This window comes from Phyllostomus discolor, chromosome 7 (assembly GCF_004126475.2).
Source record: "Phyllostomus discolor isolate MPI-MPIP mPhyDis1 chromosome 7, mPhyDis1.pri.v3, whole genome shotgun sequence".
Lineage (NCBI taxonomy): Eukaryota > Metazoa > Chordata > Mammalia > Chiroptera > Phyllostomidae > Phyllostomus > Phyllostomus discolor.
The window spans coordinates 48,178,080-48,193,590 of NC_040909.2; the positions used below are offsets into that span (position 1 = coordinate 48,178,080).

Consider the following 15,511-nt stretch of genomic DNA (forward strand, 5'->3'; position numbering starts at 1 on the left):
AGGGTTTAATGCAGCTTGGAAGACCAGGAAGATGTAGCTGATTTTTTTCAGGTTGTGGAGTTGGAGCTAAGGGAGTTTGGATGGGGGGGGGGAGAAAGAAATAAAGAGAGAGTTCTTCATCTGTGACATCATCTGGAATCCCTCAACCTGAGGAAATATTTTTCCGTCTAATATATGGACCAGATCTGTACCAGAAAAAAACAAAGTCACAAGTGATCTTATTATAAAAGCAAATTCCATGACATGTTATATTTTACCCTTAAATATCCAGTAATAAAAGCAACCATTGCCTGAAGCATCTTTCTACACATGACATGCAGCTACCCATGGATTAAAAGAAAAATTAAATGGGGTTGCTGTCTTATTAAAAAAGAAACCAATACCATGTAAACTTGTGTGACTGAGCTCAATTAAATGCAGTTGACAGAAATGATATCAGATGAATAGAATGAACCTGTCAAGGCAGGGTCTAGTCACTGCCATGTGAACCTGGGGTTGGTTATGGACCAGCCTCTCTGCTAATAGCATGATGGGCGTGGAAGGGGTGACACTTGTGGAGCCCTAGTCCTCTCGGTGGTCACCTCACCCACAAGTCAAGTTTCCCAGGGTGGTTGTGTTTGGTGAAGTTAGACTGATCTGTCCTGATCCCCTCTGGCTCATTCATAGCCAGGATGCCTGGGTTTCCTTAGATTCCCTGAACTGTGTGGATTTGTTCACAGAGTGCTCATGCAGGACCTGTCGTGAGCTCAGTGTCCTGCTGAGCCTTGAGCATCAGGCAGGAGGCATGGAGTAGTGCAAGGCTTGGTGCTCAGCAGTGTGGTTTTTCTGGTTGCTTGGTCTTTAGCATTCCTCTCTCCATCACTCAAGCACTTGATAATCTCCTATAGACTCAGCCATAACCCAGGCACAGAGATTAAGAAAAAACATTCTGGAGCTAGACCAGCCAGGTATGTGTCAAGCTCATGGCCAGTACCTGGCATATAAGATACTAATTTATTTATTTTTTTAAAAAAGCAGGTGTATTGTAGAAAGGAGGAGGGCATTAGAATGGGTGAAGCTGACCTGGGGAGGAACTTGGACCAGGCAGCTGGGAGGTATGTACAATTGGGCCCAGGGCAGAGCCTCAGTCTCTCCATTTGAAAGGTAGGGTGATGGATATGCATACGGCTGTTTTGAGGACTCAGTTACCTGGTGTTTGTTAAGAACCTAACATGGAGCAGGCTTTGATAACCAGGGCTGTTCTGGTGAACAAGTGAGTGTGGTTGCTGTGGGCCAGGGAAGGGTCTTATGGGTGGTATGAATATCCTCAGGGTGAATGGTCAACTTTAAAACCAGCTTTTTTTTTAAAGATTTTATTTATTTATTTTCAGAGAGGGAAGGGGGGGGAGAGAGAGAGAGAGAGAGAGAGAGAGAGAGAGAGAGAGAGAGAGAGACATCAATGTGCGGTTGCTGGGGGTTATGGCCTACAACCCAGGCATGTGCCCTGGCTGGGAATCGAACCTGTGACACTTTGGTTCACAGCCCGCACTCAATCTACTGAGCTACGCCAGCCAGGGCTTAAAGCCAGCTTTAATTCATGTTAGGTATGACGTCTTTAAAGTTGAATCACTGGGAGGAGCCCACTTGAACTCTAGTCCCATCTGCCAGCAAGCCTATGGCCTGTCTCCATGAGTAGAGGTCTCTGGTGCTTCCTGAGGGGGTCCAGGCAGAAAAGCATCTTTGAACCATTAGATATGTCCTAGGATTGGCCTCTATGATCTGCCTTGACTCTGTGATCAGTTCCAGGGTCCTATGACACATATATCATGAGTAGGTGTCACTGTCTGAATGCTGATGGCATGCTTGGGGCATTGCTGGGTACCAGGGTATGGTAAGAGAAAAAAAAAAAAAAAGCAAAAACCAATAATCCTAATCCAGGAAATCAATAGCACATTTTTTCCATGAGCCCACCCTTCCTGCCCTCTCCCTCCTGGTGACTTCTCCAGTTGGTTTCTTCAACAGACATGGTATGGATACCTTTTCAACAGAAAAAAAAATGGTTTCAGAATAGGTAATTTAGAAAATAATTCCAGGCAGCTGTGGACATGGGCTTTGGGTTGGTGGACATTGCATGCACTCAGCATGTACCTAGACATGTGCCTGGACTCACTTTTGCCTTTTTGGTGGGAGCAGAAACATGTGGGGTTCTAGTTATTTCGCTTTGTCCCCTTTATTCTCCAGCTGATGCTGGGCTTCTATGGAACAAACATAGCCAGGCAGTCCTAGGGGCTGCTTCCTAAGAGATTGTTCCCATTCTGCTTATTCCTGAAGCTCTTCTGATTTCTAGCCTGTGTCTCCTTCTATCATACTCACAATTCTTGTGTGATCCAGTCTCTATCCTTGCTCTTTGGAGATGGTCACTGAGCACCTTCTGTGTATCAGACGTATGGTGGTCACAGGAGAGAGAGTAGCAACCAGACATACCCTGTCTTAGGAACCTCTTGAATGAGGACAGAATCTAATAAGGCTTCCACACACCTTGGAGTCTTACATGCAAGGTAGATATGAGCACCGGGCACAGCACAAGGCCCCAAGAAAACATTCTAAGCCAGTGGGTGGGTGTGTGGCCTGGGAAAGCTTCTCAGGCAGGAAGGGGGTGATATTCAAACTGGTGTCCCAAAAGTATGTGGTAAAGAGCCTGGCAGGGGAGAAGGGAATGAATGGAGAGTAGGTACCTAGTGGAGGGAGCATGCAGAGTCCTAAAACAGGAGATGAAACTGGAGAGGAAAGCAGGAATTTCAAATGAATTCAGTGCTTTTCACCAGAATTCAACAATTTTTTTTCTCTAAAAATGTAGCCAAAGCTAAAAACTGTATATGGAAGGTTAATTTTACATTAAATAAGTCTCACCTTTTAAATTTTGAAGAAAACAAATTTGACTATTTGTGTCTGAGATGCATTGGTTTTGCCTTAACATACACCTGCCTGTTCATTCCAGGTTGGCATTTCACATAACAGGACAGATGCTAATGGATTTTCTGCTTTGTTGTTTCAGCACTTCAGGGAGCATCTGGACAAACTTGTTGCCAAAGAAATCGGAATGCTGGATATAGCTCTGAATGAGGCCTTCAACATTCTCAGTGATGTAAGCTCCTCCTTGATTTACCTTTCTCTTGTCCAGTAGAATAGTTGTGATTTTTTTAGTTGTGAACTAGCATTATCATTAGCCTTGGCTGCCATTGGGCAGTATACACAGGTGCAGATGGAAGGGCGAGGTGGCCAAAGGTGAGGTCTGGGGAAACAGGTCCAGCCAGGGAGGCCACATCTGCCCCCTGATGGGAAGAGTTGGTGGTGCAGTCTGGTCAGAGGACTCACCCACCAGCCTAGCTGATGGACTCTGGGACCATGAGCGTCTCAACACCTGAACACCTTATAATGCAGATTTATTTTCACCTGAGAAACTCTTGTTGTCTTTATAGAGCAGGCCCATTTCTCATCATGGTGGCACTGAATCCTTGAATGTGACAATGTTCTGAGGGTGAAGGACTTCTCTGTGCAGTAAGTTTAGGGAGTGCTATACCTATCCTTCCCTCTCCTCCAGCCCATTGGACATTCCCAAAAAACAGTACCAGAGTCAAGGCTCCAATAGGTACTGCAGGAAAGAACTTGCTGTTTTCCACACTTTGAACAAGAATGGTTTTCCAGATAGCTCCTGTTAACATCCCACGACATACCTTAGGGAGTTCTTGGCTGGTGATTCTTTTCCTTGATTTCCAGTTGTGTTAAGCTTGAACAACATGTGGCTTTTGTGTTCTTGTTACTCTGAGAGGGTAGTAGGAAAAATAACAACTAGCTGTATCATGTATTTAATTAGTATGTATTGTGTGCTTTCATGTCAGACACTGAGAATACCCCAAAGAACAAATGGGGAAACTACCTTAATGGACTTTACATTTTAGTGCAAAGGTCAGCAAATTTTCGTCCATGAGCCAAACACAGCCTGTACCCTGTTTTTGCAAACAGTGCATTATTGGAATGCTGCCATGCCCACCTGATTGTGTGTTGTCTGTGGCTGCTTTTGTACTACATGGGCAGAGTTGATTAGTTGCACTGGAGACCACATAGCCTATAAAACCTAAAATATTTACTATGTGGCCTTTTACAGAAGAAGTTGGCTGATCCCAGTTCTCATGAGAAGAGACAGATGAGGTGAGCCTCCCTGTGAAGAACAATAGCACCGTTGTGTCAGCACGTTGCTGCTTTATACAGTGAGGTCAGGGAAGTTCTCTCTGATGAGGTGATCTTGCAATAGAGACCTGAAGGACCAGAGGGAACAGCCCTGTGGATACTTTCAGCAAGAGGAACAGCAGATGCAAAGGCTCTGAGGCAGGGATGTTTGGCATATTTACATTACAGTGAGGAGATCAGTGTGACTAGAACAAAGTGAGGGAGAAAGAGAATATAAGGGAATGAGTGTGTGGGGTACCAGCAGCCAGGTCATGTGGAGCCCTATAGACTCTAGTGAGAACTTTGGCTCATGCTCTGATTGGGTGATTGGAATGGAAAGCCACTGAAGTCTGAGCAGAGAATGATGTGATCCAAGTTGGGTTTTAGCAGCATTTGGCTGGCTGCTGTGTTTAGAAGCAATTGTAGGAGGGCAGGGACAACAGCAGGAAGGCCATTATATTATCTGGGTGACAGATAATAATGGCTTGGACCAGGGAAGTAGCAGTTAAGATGTTAAGAAGCAGAAAAATAGCACTGTAGGTATTTCAAACAGCAGGAGTTTAATTCTGGGAATTGGTTGCATAGGGGATGGAAAACCTGAGAAGCCAAACAGGGAAGGAATGAATCCACAGATTAATGCCAGCAGGAGGCCTCTCCTCTCCGGGCAGGAGGGACAGCAGGAGGGTGGGACTCCATCAAAGCCTTCTCACTGTGGCCATCCAGATGGGAACAGAACCATGGAGGGGGCTGTCTCACTGGGATCACAGTGCGAAGGGCCTATCCCGGGGAAGCTCATGCTGAGGAGGAGACTCAGTTATTGCTAGAAAATGCCTATGCCCTGGAAGCTGAGAGAAAGGGAGAAATTGCTTAGAAACCTGATTTCTCCCTTGTGTTCTCTACTATTCTTTTTCAGGTGAACCTTGTCAAAACTGTTGGGGACCTTGGGAAATGTGTTTTTTCAGGAAAAAGGCATGAGGTGAAGCTGAAAGCAAACAGGCACTAAATGGAGTGACTGTTATGTTGAGGTGTCGCAGGAACTGGGAGACCAGTAGAGGTTCAGAGGCTTCACTGCACCGAGTCCCCAGGCAGCTCTGTGGGGCCAGCTCCGGTCAGGTTGCAGCATTCAGCCAACAGTACATGGGACGTGGGTGGTAGTCAGTTTTGCCTGATTCCCAGACTTGCCTTGTTCCCACTCTGCTACACTGACCTCTGAAGCCAAGTGTAGGATTTGATCCTAGGCTCTCTTTTACCAATAATACCTGTTGGTACCTGGTACCATTTAGGTCTCAGCCCTGAGCCAATGGCACCATTGCAGAGGAGAGAAAAATAATAAGGAAAGGTGCCATACCAGCCTCTTCAACGTGAACCTGAGGCCATCCATCCCATCTCACTCACTCCAAGGGGCTGTCAGCTATAGATAATTAATATTTATGCAAACCTCAGTATTTAGGGCAGCACATTTCTGTTAACAGCTTATCAATAATTTAGAAACATACCTGGCCAGAACAAAGAGCCAAGCTACAACTTTAAATTCTGGTTGGAACCCTGGATAGATGCTTTCTCAAGGCTTGGAGAGAGACATGTCCATTTCATCTCTTGCCATTGGGCTTTTTTTTGGGGGGGGTAGTGACATTGGGTAATAAAATTATATAGGTCTCATGTGTTCTGTAACACGTCATCTGTATATTGTATTGTGTGTTCACCACCCCAAGTCAAGTCTCCTTTCATCAACATTTATCCTCTCTACCCCTCTTCTACTTCTCTCTGGTAATCACCATACTACTGTCTGTGTCTATGAGTTTCTTCTTTATTTACTTTAATTTTAATTTTACTTTTTCTTAACCCCTTTACCATTGGGCTTTTAAAAAGCTAAGCACTTTGAAAAAAAAAAGAGATGATTAATCTCTCATGAAAATGAAGCTCTAGCTATTTTCACTTCATCAACATGATCTTTACATTATATATTTCTCTTGCTGTGTATTATGCCTGCCTTTGCAAGCCAATATGAAATAAAAAGTTATTTCTTAAACACACAAACATATATTCTCTCTCTGTCATGCACACACACACACTTGAAGTTGTGATTGTGGCTGGAACTCAGAATGGTTCAGAGATTACTATAACTAAATGAAGTTAATTCTGTTTTGCAATTACCTACATTTCAGTTTCAGCATTTGCCCAGATGACTTAAAAGCTTACAGTTACTGTACAAACAGCTGTGAAAGGAGCAGTTAAACAAATTTCTAAGACCCTACTGGCTATTGATCTCTGCTGCATCCATTTGATCCTGCAAGAACATAGAGCCACTTTGCTACAGTAGTTAGCATCTACCTTGTCATGTGACAACTGCAATTATCTTTTTTGGCGATGAATATGATCTTTGCAGTGATTACCTTTTAAAAATTTTTCTTAGCCAATTAAATAAAATTCAGTGACATTTCAAAGACTGTTAATCACAACCAAATGCTTTAAATGTCAGGATGCATTGAAATTTTCTTTGCTAACTGATGAATCACTGAGCTAATTGTAGTTCATCATCAGACCCTTGTCATTGTTATTATTATGGAAAACACTTTCATCACTCTCTCTATTCAATAAAAAAAGTTCCAGGCAATATGAAGAGAAGAGATATTACTCATCAAAGCATTTGAATTTAATTGCATTCTCCAAAATTCTCCAACTGCAGATTGCTGCAGAGAATACCAAGAACTAAGCCAGAGAGCAAAGTGATGTTTTTAAATAAACAGCTCTGGGCAGTAACTTCTTCTAGCCTGCATTATTCATGTATCTTCATTTCCCACTCTTTCTTGCCTTTTTTTTTGTTGGGGGAAGTTTTATCAGGATGTTTTCAAATGAGTTTCATGAGCAACATCCCCAAGCTGTCCTGATTTTTTTCCCTTCTGCAGACTCTGGGACCTGAAGCATAGATCACCTTTATTCAGTGGCCTACTACCAGGTTGTTTAGTGACTTGAAAGCTGTGTTGAATGGAGGCTTCCCAAAACATCAGCCTGTTGAAGACCATGTCATTTATTGAGACTGTGAAGTCTGATTGAAGATGGGTGTTTCAGGGTGGAGGAGAGGGAAGAAGCTTGGTTAAGACCGGATGAAAATCCTAATATTACAGTGCAGAGTTGGATGCAGCAAGGGGAAGATTTTGAAGAGGGGGTTTAAAGAGTCTCAGGGTATGAATTGTCCTTTGATGTCTTCTGTTGAAGAGTAGGTAGGTCTTTTAGGAAGTTCCTGGAATAACCAATAAAGTTATTTGCAGTTTATTTTTATCCTCATCAGCAAGAGTTTTCTGGAATATTTTTGTGTCAATAAAAATAGTGGAATAGTAGTTATGTGAACAGATTTGTGGTGTGATGGCTTTCATTGTCAGGTATTCCTACCTACTAATTTGTGTCATGGGCCATGTCTGATCATTAATTCAAGGACACCTGTCCAGCCTGAGTTTCAGGAGTGGCTTCAAGAGCCAAGACTTAAGTGAGGCAAGTGTCTAGGGCACAGAATTTAAGGAGGACTCCCTCACTCTTAGGGGGTAGCCCTGCTGACTGTCAAGTAACCCTGAAGCTCTGGAAAGGGTGGAGACGAGAAAAGGAAAAAGAAGGAAATGAACATTTGTGGAGTGCTACTGTGTATCCCTATCTGCTCAAGGACCTTATTGTGAGGCCGTAGGGTATGCTGAGTCTGGGAGTAGATTCTGCAGCTGGACTGCCTGGGTTCAAATCTCAGCTACAGCAGATAGCAGCTGTGTGACCTTGAACAAGTTAGCTAATCTCCCTGTGCTTCAGTTTCCCAACATGTAAAATGGGGATAATGGTAGTACCTATTTGAGAAGCTAGTAAAGGTTAAGTTTATACTTATAGCCCAGCAGATAGTGAAATTTAAGCTGTGTTGTAACAATCATGTAAGCATGGTATTCCCATCTTATAAGAAAGGACACTCATCCCAGCCTGGGATGGTGTTACATGCTTTTCACTATGCCTGTTTTGAGTTGGCTTTGCTCTGTCCCAGTGTGGCCACAAGGAAATTTATTTCTTCCATTTATCCATCTATCCATCCATCCATTTATCCATCCATCCAGTTAAGTATAATCTTCTTTCAAGTTATTGCAACTTCAAACTCCACATCAGAATTCTAAGTGCATGGAGACTGGGCATTAAACTTCAACTTGAATGTTTATTATCTCTTTGCTTCACCATGAGCCAGTGGCAAGTTCAAAAGCAGCTTCTCTCCTTTGCCAGTTTCACAGTCCACAGTTTGAGTGTGCTGGTGCACTCCCACTCAGGGCCATCAGACGTGCTGCTTTGTCTGCCCTTGGGAGTGCCTTTCCCACAGACACTCACCTCCTTCAGGGACTACTCACTTGTCACCAGCTCAGTGAGGTCTTCCCTGCCCATTTTTCCTGAAGTTACCCCCTTCCCATCTTTTATCCTTCTTCTCTGCTTTTTTCCCCCTCTTAGCATCACTATGCTCAAACATACAACATAATTTGCTTCCTTCCTTCATTTTTATATGTTTCCCCAAATAAAATGTAAACTACATGAGAGAAGGAATTTTTGTATGTTATATTGCCAGCATTGTGTGGGCTTTCAATAAATAACTTTTGAATAAGAGAATAAACTTTATAGACTATAATGGATGGAGTTTCACTTCTGAAGGTTAAAGTCTGCCTGTGTGTTTCCCATGCCTTGGCATTACCATGCAATTGTAAGTTTTTTCAAGAACATAGTGGTGCTTTGAATCGCAGCATTAATAACATTAAGGGAATTCTTCACACGAAGCTCTGGCAAGTGCAGTCAGTCACCCTAGCCTATGCTTCACAAAGGCTGGGATTTGAAACTGTTATGTAAAACTGAAAGCTGAAGAAACTTAGGGTTTTGTACACCAGTGGGCACAATCTTGCAATTTCAGCATACTGCACATACTATCATAAACTAATTAGTTTATCATACATAAACTAATACAAAACATTACATGCTAACAAATATAGGTTTAAAACAAACCCTAAAAAAGGGTGCTTACACTTCTAACCTGAATTGTCATGTTCCAGACTTTACTCTCTATATGTCCAAAACCTCCTTGATTTTATTATATAGTCAGCTTTTACCCATTACATCTACTCAAACCAGACTCATATTTTGATAGGGATGTTGCCTGGTACATAGTCTGCTGCCTGAATAATGTGTTTCCATAAGGTTATTGTGCCAGCTCCTCTGGGCTTGTATTCTGAAGTACTGTCCACACTTGAAGATAGGAGAGGTATGTGTGTTGGAATCACACTTCCCACCTTATGCGTGTTTTCCAGAAATCCCTTCTGCAGTCTGTTTTGTTCTAAGTTGTCAGCAAATTTGGCGATCCATGTGAGGGGAAAGCTTAGAGCATAGGCTCCATGTTGCTGGTGCACATGTTGCTTTTCTGAGACTTCCAAAGTCCAAGACCTCATGCCTCTAAAGTCTCATGGACACTCACAACTCCCTGGTGGGTTTTTTATTTTGTACTTATTTCCTTCCACAGTTCAACCACACAGGACAAGGAAGCATCTGCAGCCAGGCCATCATGCTCATCACTGATGGGGCCGTGGACACCTATGACACGATCTTTGCGAAATACAATTGGCCAGAGCGAAAGGTAAGTGGATACGGCTGCTGGTCATGCGGTGCAGTCCACAGACAATCTTTGTTGTGTTGAAGCCAACAGGTTGTTCACCAAAATGCAGCTGTGGCTTTCCTTTTTCTCAAAACAAAACATTCTCAGAGGAGAGAAGAAACCCGTAAAGATGTGTCCAATGTGTTCGGCTAGCCTAGCAGCCCTGCAGCCACCTTTTGTGTTCCCATGTTCCCACAGTTCCTTCCTGAGCCCTCATTCCCCCCAGGACCTGCTGTCCATCCCCACCCCTCCAGCACTGTTTCCCACCGTGTCAAAGTCTGTTCTCCATTCTAATGACCGTTTTCCAGGTTGACATTCATTTATCTGATGAACCTATGTGTTAGGGTATCAGTAATGAATATTAATATTTTTGGTGCCTTTTGAGTGTCTTAATGCAGAGGTTCCTTAAGCTACTAGCTATTTTGAATTCCTTGGGGAGAGCTCTTAAGTCATGGATACATGGACCCTACTCTAGGCATACAGAAGCAAAATCCCTGAGGATATGGCCTAGTAATCCATGTTTTTCATAAAATAAATTCCTCTAATGGTCACTAATTGGCAGATGAGCAGTTGGTGACCACTATCTTACCTAGACAGTGGAATTTTATCAGGAAAAGGAGGTCAGTCCGACAGGTACTGACCTGGGGTATCACAAAGGTGTTTTTCTATCCTGTGGGCAATGGCACCACTCTGACTCTCTCTGTAGGTGTGGGAGACCTTCCAGAACAAGTTCTTCCTGCTTTTTGTATTTTAAATATTTAATTTCTGGTAATTGAACTAACTATACACACTTGGCAAAAAGAAACAGGAGACAAATGACAATTATGCTCTCAGCTGTATGCAGGGAGTGTGTACCCTCAAGGGAGCATGTGATGTTGTCTCATATTCCATTCCTCATTCTTGGTCCCCACGTGTAGTCATCTTACCTCACCAAGTGTGAGTCCAGTTGTTAAACACAAATACCTTTTGTACATGGACACCAACTTCTTCCCCTGAGGCTCACCCTGAAAAACAGCCATCACTTCTGAGGCTGGAAGAGAAGCTAGTTGGGCTGAGCTCACTAAGAGAGTGTAGGACTCTGACATGGCACCTGTCTGAGGTATCTAGGAATAAATTTGGCTGAATGCAACTCTCACAATAAGCACTGACTTTAGAATTCAATCCTGAATAAGACAGATGTTCACTGTTGGACAAGGTGATTTCACATGCCATATTCCAGGTGATGATTTCCAGGGATAGGTGGAGACCAGAGCTCATTCCTGACAAATGTATACATTATGAAGGAGGGATCATACATGCTTGTGGCATACAGCACAGTGCTGGGTACATGGCTGGCACACAATGCACAGCCCTGAGGGGTGGCTGAGTGACTGAAGAGCTGGCAGGGAGGCCATGGCACCAGTGAATGTAGGTAGGGTCATGGGTATTTCTCACAGCATGTTCAAAGATATTTTGAATTATTCAGGACCATCTTAAATGAAAGAAGGTGAAGGATCCTTTTAATAAGCAGTTCCATTAACACCAAATGTGTTGTCATATGAGTCTCATGCTCAGAATCACATGAATCCCTCCTGCTTGGTGATACTTAATGCAGAGCAGTTGCCCAGGAATATTTGTATTTAAACATTATGGCATTACTTACAGGGAGAGGCATAGGATGCAGGCTGCAAAGTCATAATTCTTCAGACAAAATACAAATTTCAACATATCTTTCCAAAGGAACAATATTGACTTTAGGCCAGGTGCTTCCTTGGATTAATTGGAACCAGGGTCCTGGAAATTTCAACATTGTGCAAAAACAGTTTCATCTACTTAAAAAGTACTATCAAGCAGAAGCAGATTTCTTTTTGTAGCAAGAGGGTCTTTTTCTATGATTAAAAATTAATAGCATACCCTGACTGGTGTGGCTCATTTTGTTGGGCATCGTTTCGCAAAGTGGAAAGTTCGATTGCTGATCAGGGCACATGCCTAGGTTGCAGGTTCAGTCCCAGGTCTGGGCACGTATGAGAGGCAACCAATTGGTGTTTCTCTCTGACATCAATGTTTCTCTCCCTTTCTTCCTTCCTTCCTTCCTCTCTTTCTAAAATTAAATAAATAAAATCTTTTTAAAAATTAATAGGATACCTTTCCTTTCTGCTCCATTCTAGGGAGTTCCATGACACTCATATACATATACTTGTATACATATACATATATATACATATAAACATATATATACATATACATATACATATTCTCTTCATGATGGCTTCTCTGTGAAGGCTCAGGTAATAAATGTACATAAAACCCCAATGTGATTTAGCTCTGGGTTAAAGTGAGATGATGGGCAATGTCTAAAGAGTCCTCTTTCTCTGTTCTTTTGAACATTAGATATTTAGTAGAGTGTTGTGTCATGCTGTCGATGGTAATCTTCCAAATTATAGAAACAGGAAATGAAGTCAGGAGAAGGAAAAATTATTTTAAAGCTAGAGCCTGAGTCCCATAGGCAGCCTTTCTCAGACTTGGGGGAGCATCAGTACCATTGTGGGGTACATTCCAACAAGCATTGCTTACCTGTCTCCAGTGTTCCTGATTCAGGGCAGCTCTGCAGGGCCTGGGAATGTGCATTTCCAACAAATTTCCAGGTGCATTCCCAGGTGATGCATTCACTGTGGGTGAAGAGACGTGATGGGGAACCACTGTCATGAGACAGAGTCCAGGCTGTGGTGTTTAGTTACTCTGTGGGCTCTGCCACCTTTGTTTCCCTCTGTCAGCCTGACAAGGACTCATTCCCTCGCCAAATCCAGTGCCCAGGTATACGCTTCTTGGCCCATATTTTGCTTAAAATATTGCCAGTTACTGGTCATCATTAAAAAACCTGGCTATAGTACATAAAATTTTTAAGTTTTAGTTTTTCTTATAAATGGGTATACTTGACACTTTGGAGCCAGCATTCTCATATGACAAAAAAAAATGGCTGGAACTGTGAAATGGCTGCCTCCTTAGGCAACAAATGCATGCTCTGTTTGGCCATGACCTTCACCACTCTGCCATTGCCTCAAAGCCCTCTTCACTCATGTGCTTAACATGCCACAGGTATGTCGTTCTGGATTAACAGGTGTGGATTAACAGGTGCTGTTTCAAAGGTGTGGTTTATATTACCCATCCTTTGGGAATTTGGTCCTTTCTCTTGGGTCTGCCCTCTGCTTTCCCTTTTCTCCTCCAGTCAGAAGCCATCTTTTCTTTGCCTGAACCCTAAACTTTAGAGTCTCACAGAATTGTCATAAGGGAGACATAGCTTTATGTCCAGTATTGTAATTACTTCTGGACTTACTTTCCATCTTCATTGGTTTGGTGAGTCCTTGGAGAAAGCTTGTATATCTCTGAACAGCCCCACCACCATGCACCATATCCCAGCTCTGCTGAGTATGGCAGAGACATCTTGGGAGAGTGTCCTGATTCCCGCCTGCTGGTGCTTATACCCTGCATAGTCTCCTCACTTTGAGTGTGGTGGGTCCTTTGATTTGCGTCTACCAATAAAATATTGTAAAGGTGAGAGAGTTTTGCAGATGTAATCAAGGTCTCAAGTTGGTTGATTTGATCTAATCAATATGGATATTATTATGGGTGGGCCTTATTTAATTGAAAACCCACAAAAGAGGTACTGGACACCCCCTGAGTGCAGAGAGACTCTTCTTGCCAATTTGGTGAAGTGGCTTTCTGGAGAAGCCCTTGTGACAAGGACATGAGGGCAGGCTCTAGGGCCTGGGGGCATCCTCTGGCCAACAGTCAGCAAAAAGCTGGGCCCTCAGTCTTATAGCCACAAAGAGATGGACCCTGCTATCCATCTGAATGACCTTGGAAGGAGATTCTCCTTAGTCTGACCTCCAGGTGAAACACAGCCTAGTCAGCACCTTGATTGCAGCCTTGTGAGACCATGAACAGAAGAGCCAACTAAGCTGTGTCCAGACTCCAGACCCAAAGAAACTGGGATAACAAATGTGTGTTGAATTAAGCCACTCCATTTTTGGTAACTTGTTATGCAGCAAAAGAAGCAAGGAAAAGAGAGAAAGGAAAGACAATCACTTATACATCAATACTATAAAATATCCCCAGACCAGGTGGTTTAAAATCACAATTTACTATTGCAATTCTTGCAGTTCTGTAGTTTAACTGTGAGGTGACTCTGCCCCACATGGTGTCAGGTGGGGTCTCTAGTTAATCTGCATGCAGCTGGGAGCTTGACTGGGCTACCTCGATTCCCCTAACCACAGCCTCTCTCTCTACATGGTGGCTAATCTTCTGGGGCCACTCTGTAAGTTTTCTCCCCTCAGTATAGCAGTCTGGACTTCCTCATAGTATGGCAACTGGGTTCACTGAAGGGAAAAGAAAGAGGGAGTAGGGAGCAGGCCAGGGGAGCGCTGGGTATCATTTTAAAAATCTATGTACCACCTAACCAGGGCTTTGCTAAGGCAACTGATTAATAAATCACTTTAGAATGAATGGGAAGAAGGAATGCATTATTGGTGATTTAACTATGGGTCTCTGAAGGCAGCGATTGCCTGTGCAATGTGTCCCTTGCCAGCATTTTATTTCTGAGTGCAGAAATGAGGAGTTATTTATTCATTTATTGGATGCCATTTACTTTTGCCTGATATCCATTGGCTTGTGGCTTCACAGCAGTGCTTACACACTTGGAATAAAATATGAACTTCTCAACATGAAAGGGACTCATTCCAAGATTTGCCCAAGAAATAAAGCTGCCTTCATTTAAATTAGAAAAAACAGCCCTACCTGCCACCTATGTAGTTGCTCTTCCAAGTGAACTAAAGAAAATCCTCATGGAACTATTTACTATTACTTCCCCTGATGACAAGGCCAAGTGGATAGTAAGAAATGGTAAGCACGTGACTTAAATAAAGGGTTGCAAACTATGGCCCATGGGCCAAATCTGATCCATTGCCTACTTTGTGTAGCCTATGAGCTCCAAATGAATGATTTTTCACATTTTTAAATGGTCAAAAAACAAACAAAAAAACAATGATAATAATATTTCATGATGTGTGAAAATTATATACAGTACAAATCTTAGTGTCCATAAAGTATTTTTGCAACACAGCCATACCCATTTGTTTATATGTAGTCTACTGCTGAACAGTTGTGACTGAGACCATGTGGCCCACAAAGCCTGAAATAGTCACTAGCTGGCTCTTTAAGAACATGTTGGCCAACCACTGATATAAAGAAATTGACTAGCGTACTGCTGAAAGTCATTGAGATGCCCCCAGAATTTTATGCATTGGCTGAAATCAAAATGGTGAGGGCAGTTTCTTCCTATGTTTCCATTGCTCTTTCTACTTGAATATCTACAGTAGCCACATTATAAATGGTAGAGGGGGTGGGGACTTGATGGCAAATACCTCTCTTTATGCTGTAGGTACCTCTCCTTGGTGTGAGACTACCCTTTTAGCTTTTTTGAGTCTTTTCTGTCCTGCCCCTTCTCCTTCAGCACTGCTCTCAGGGCTGGAGTACAGTACATGGTGACAGACTACTGAGAAGGAAAGCGAGCTGTAGGCTTCCAGCCAGGGACTGCACCCAGTGCCTGGAATGTTGCATCTTCATGAGCATTGGCCCTGACTACCCATGGAACCCTGTTTTATAGTGACATGGCATATG

The 15,511-nt window shown here is 43.0% G+C and overlaps 1 protein-coding gene across 1 annotated transcript in view; it reads left to right on the forward strand.

Moving 5' to 3' along the window:
- The window catches only part of CACNA2D3 (calcium voltage-gated channel auxiliary subunit alpha2delta 3), an 867,352-nt gene that overhangs the window by 450,493 nt on the left and 401,348 nt on the right, over nucleotides 1–15,511 (forward strand). Inside the window, 2 exon segments of the mRNA XM_028518873.2 lie at nucleotides 3,035–3,124; nucleotides 9,725–9,838. Of these exon segments, the coding sequence (XP_028374674.1) occupies nucleotides 3,035–3,124; nucleotides 9,725–9,838 (204 nt within the window).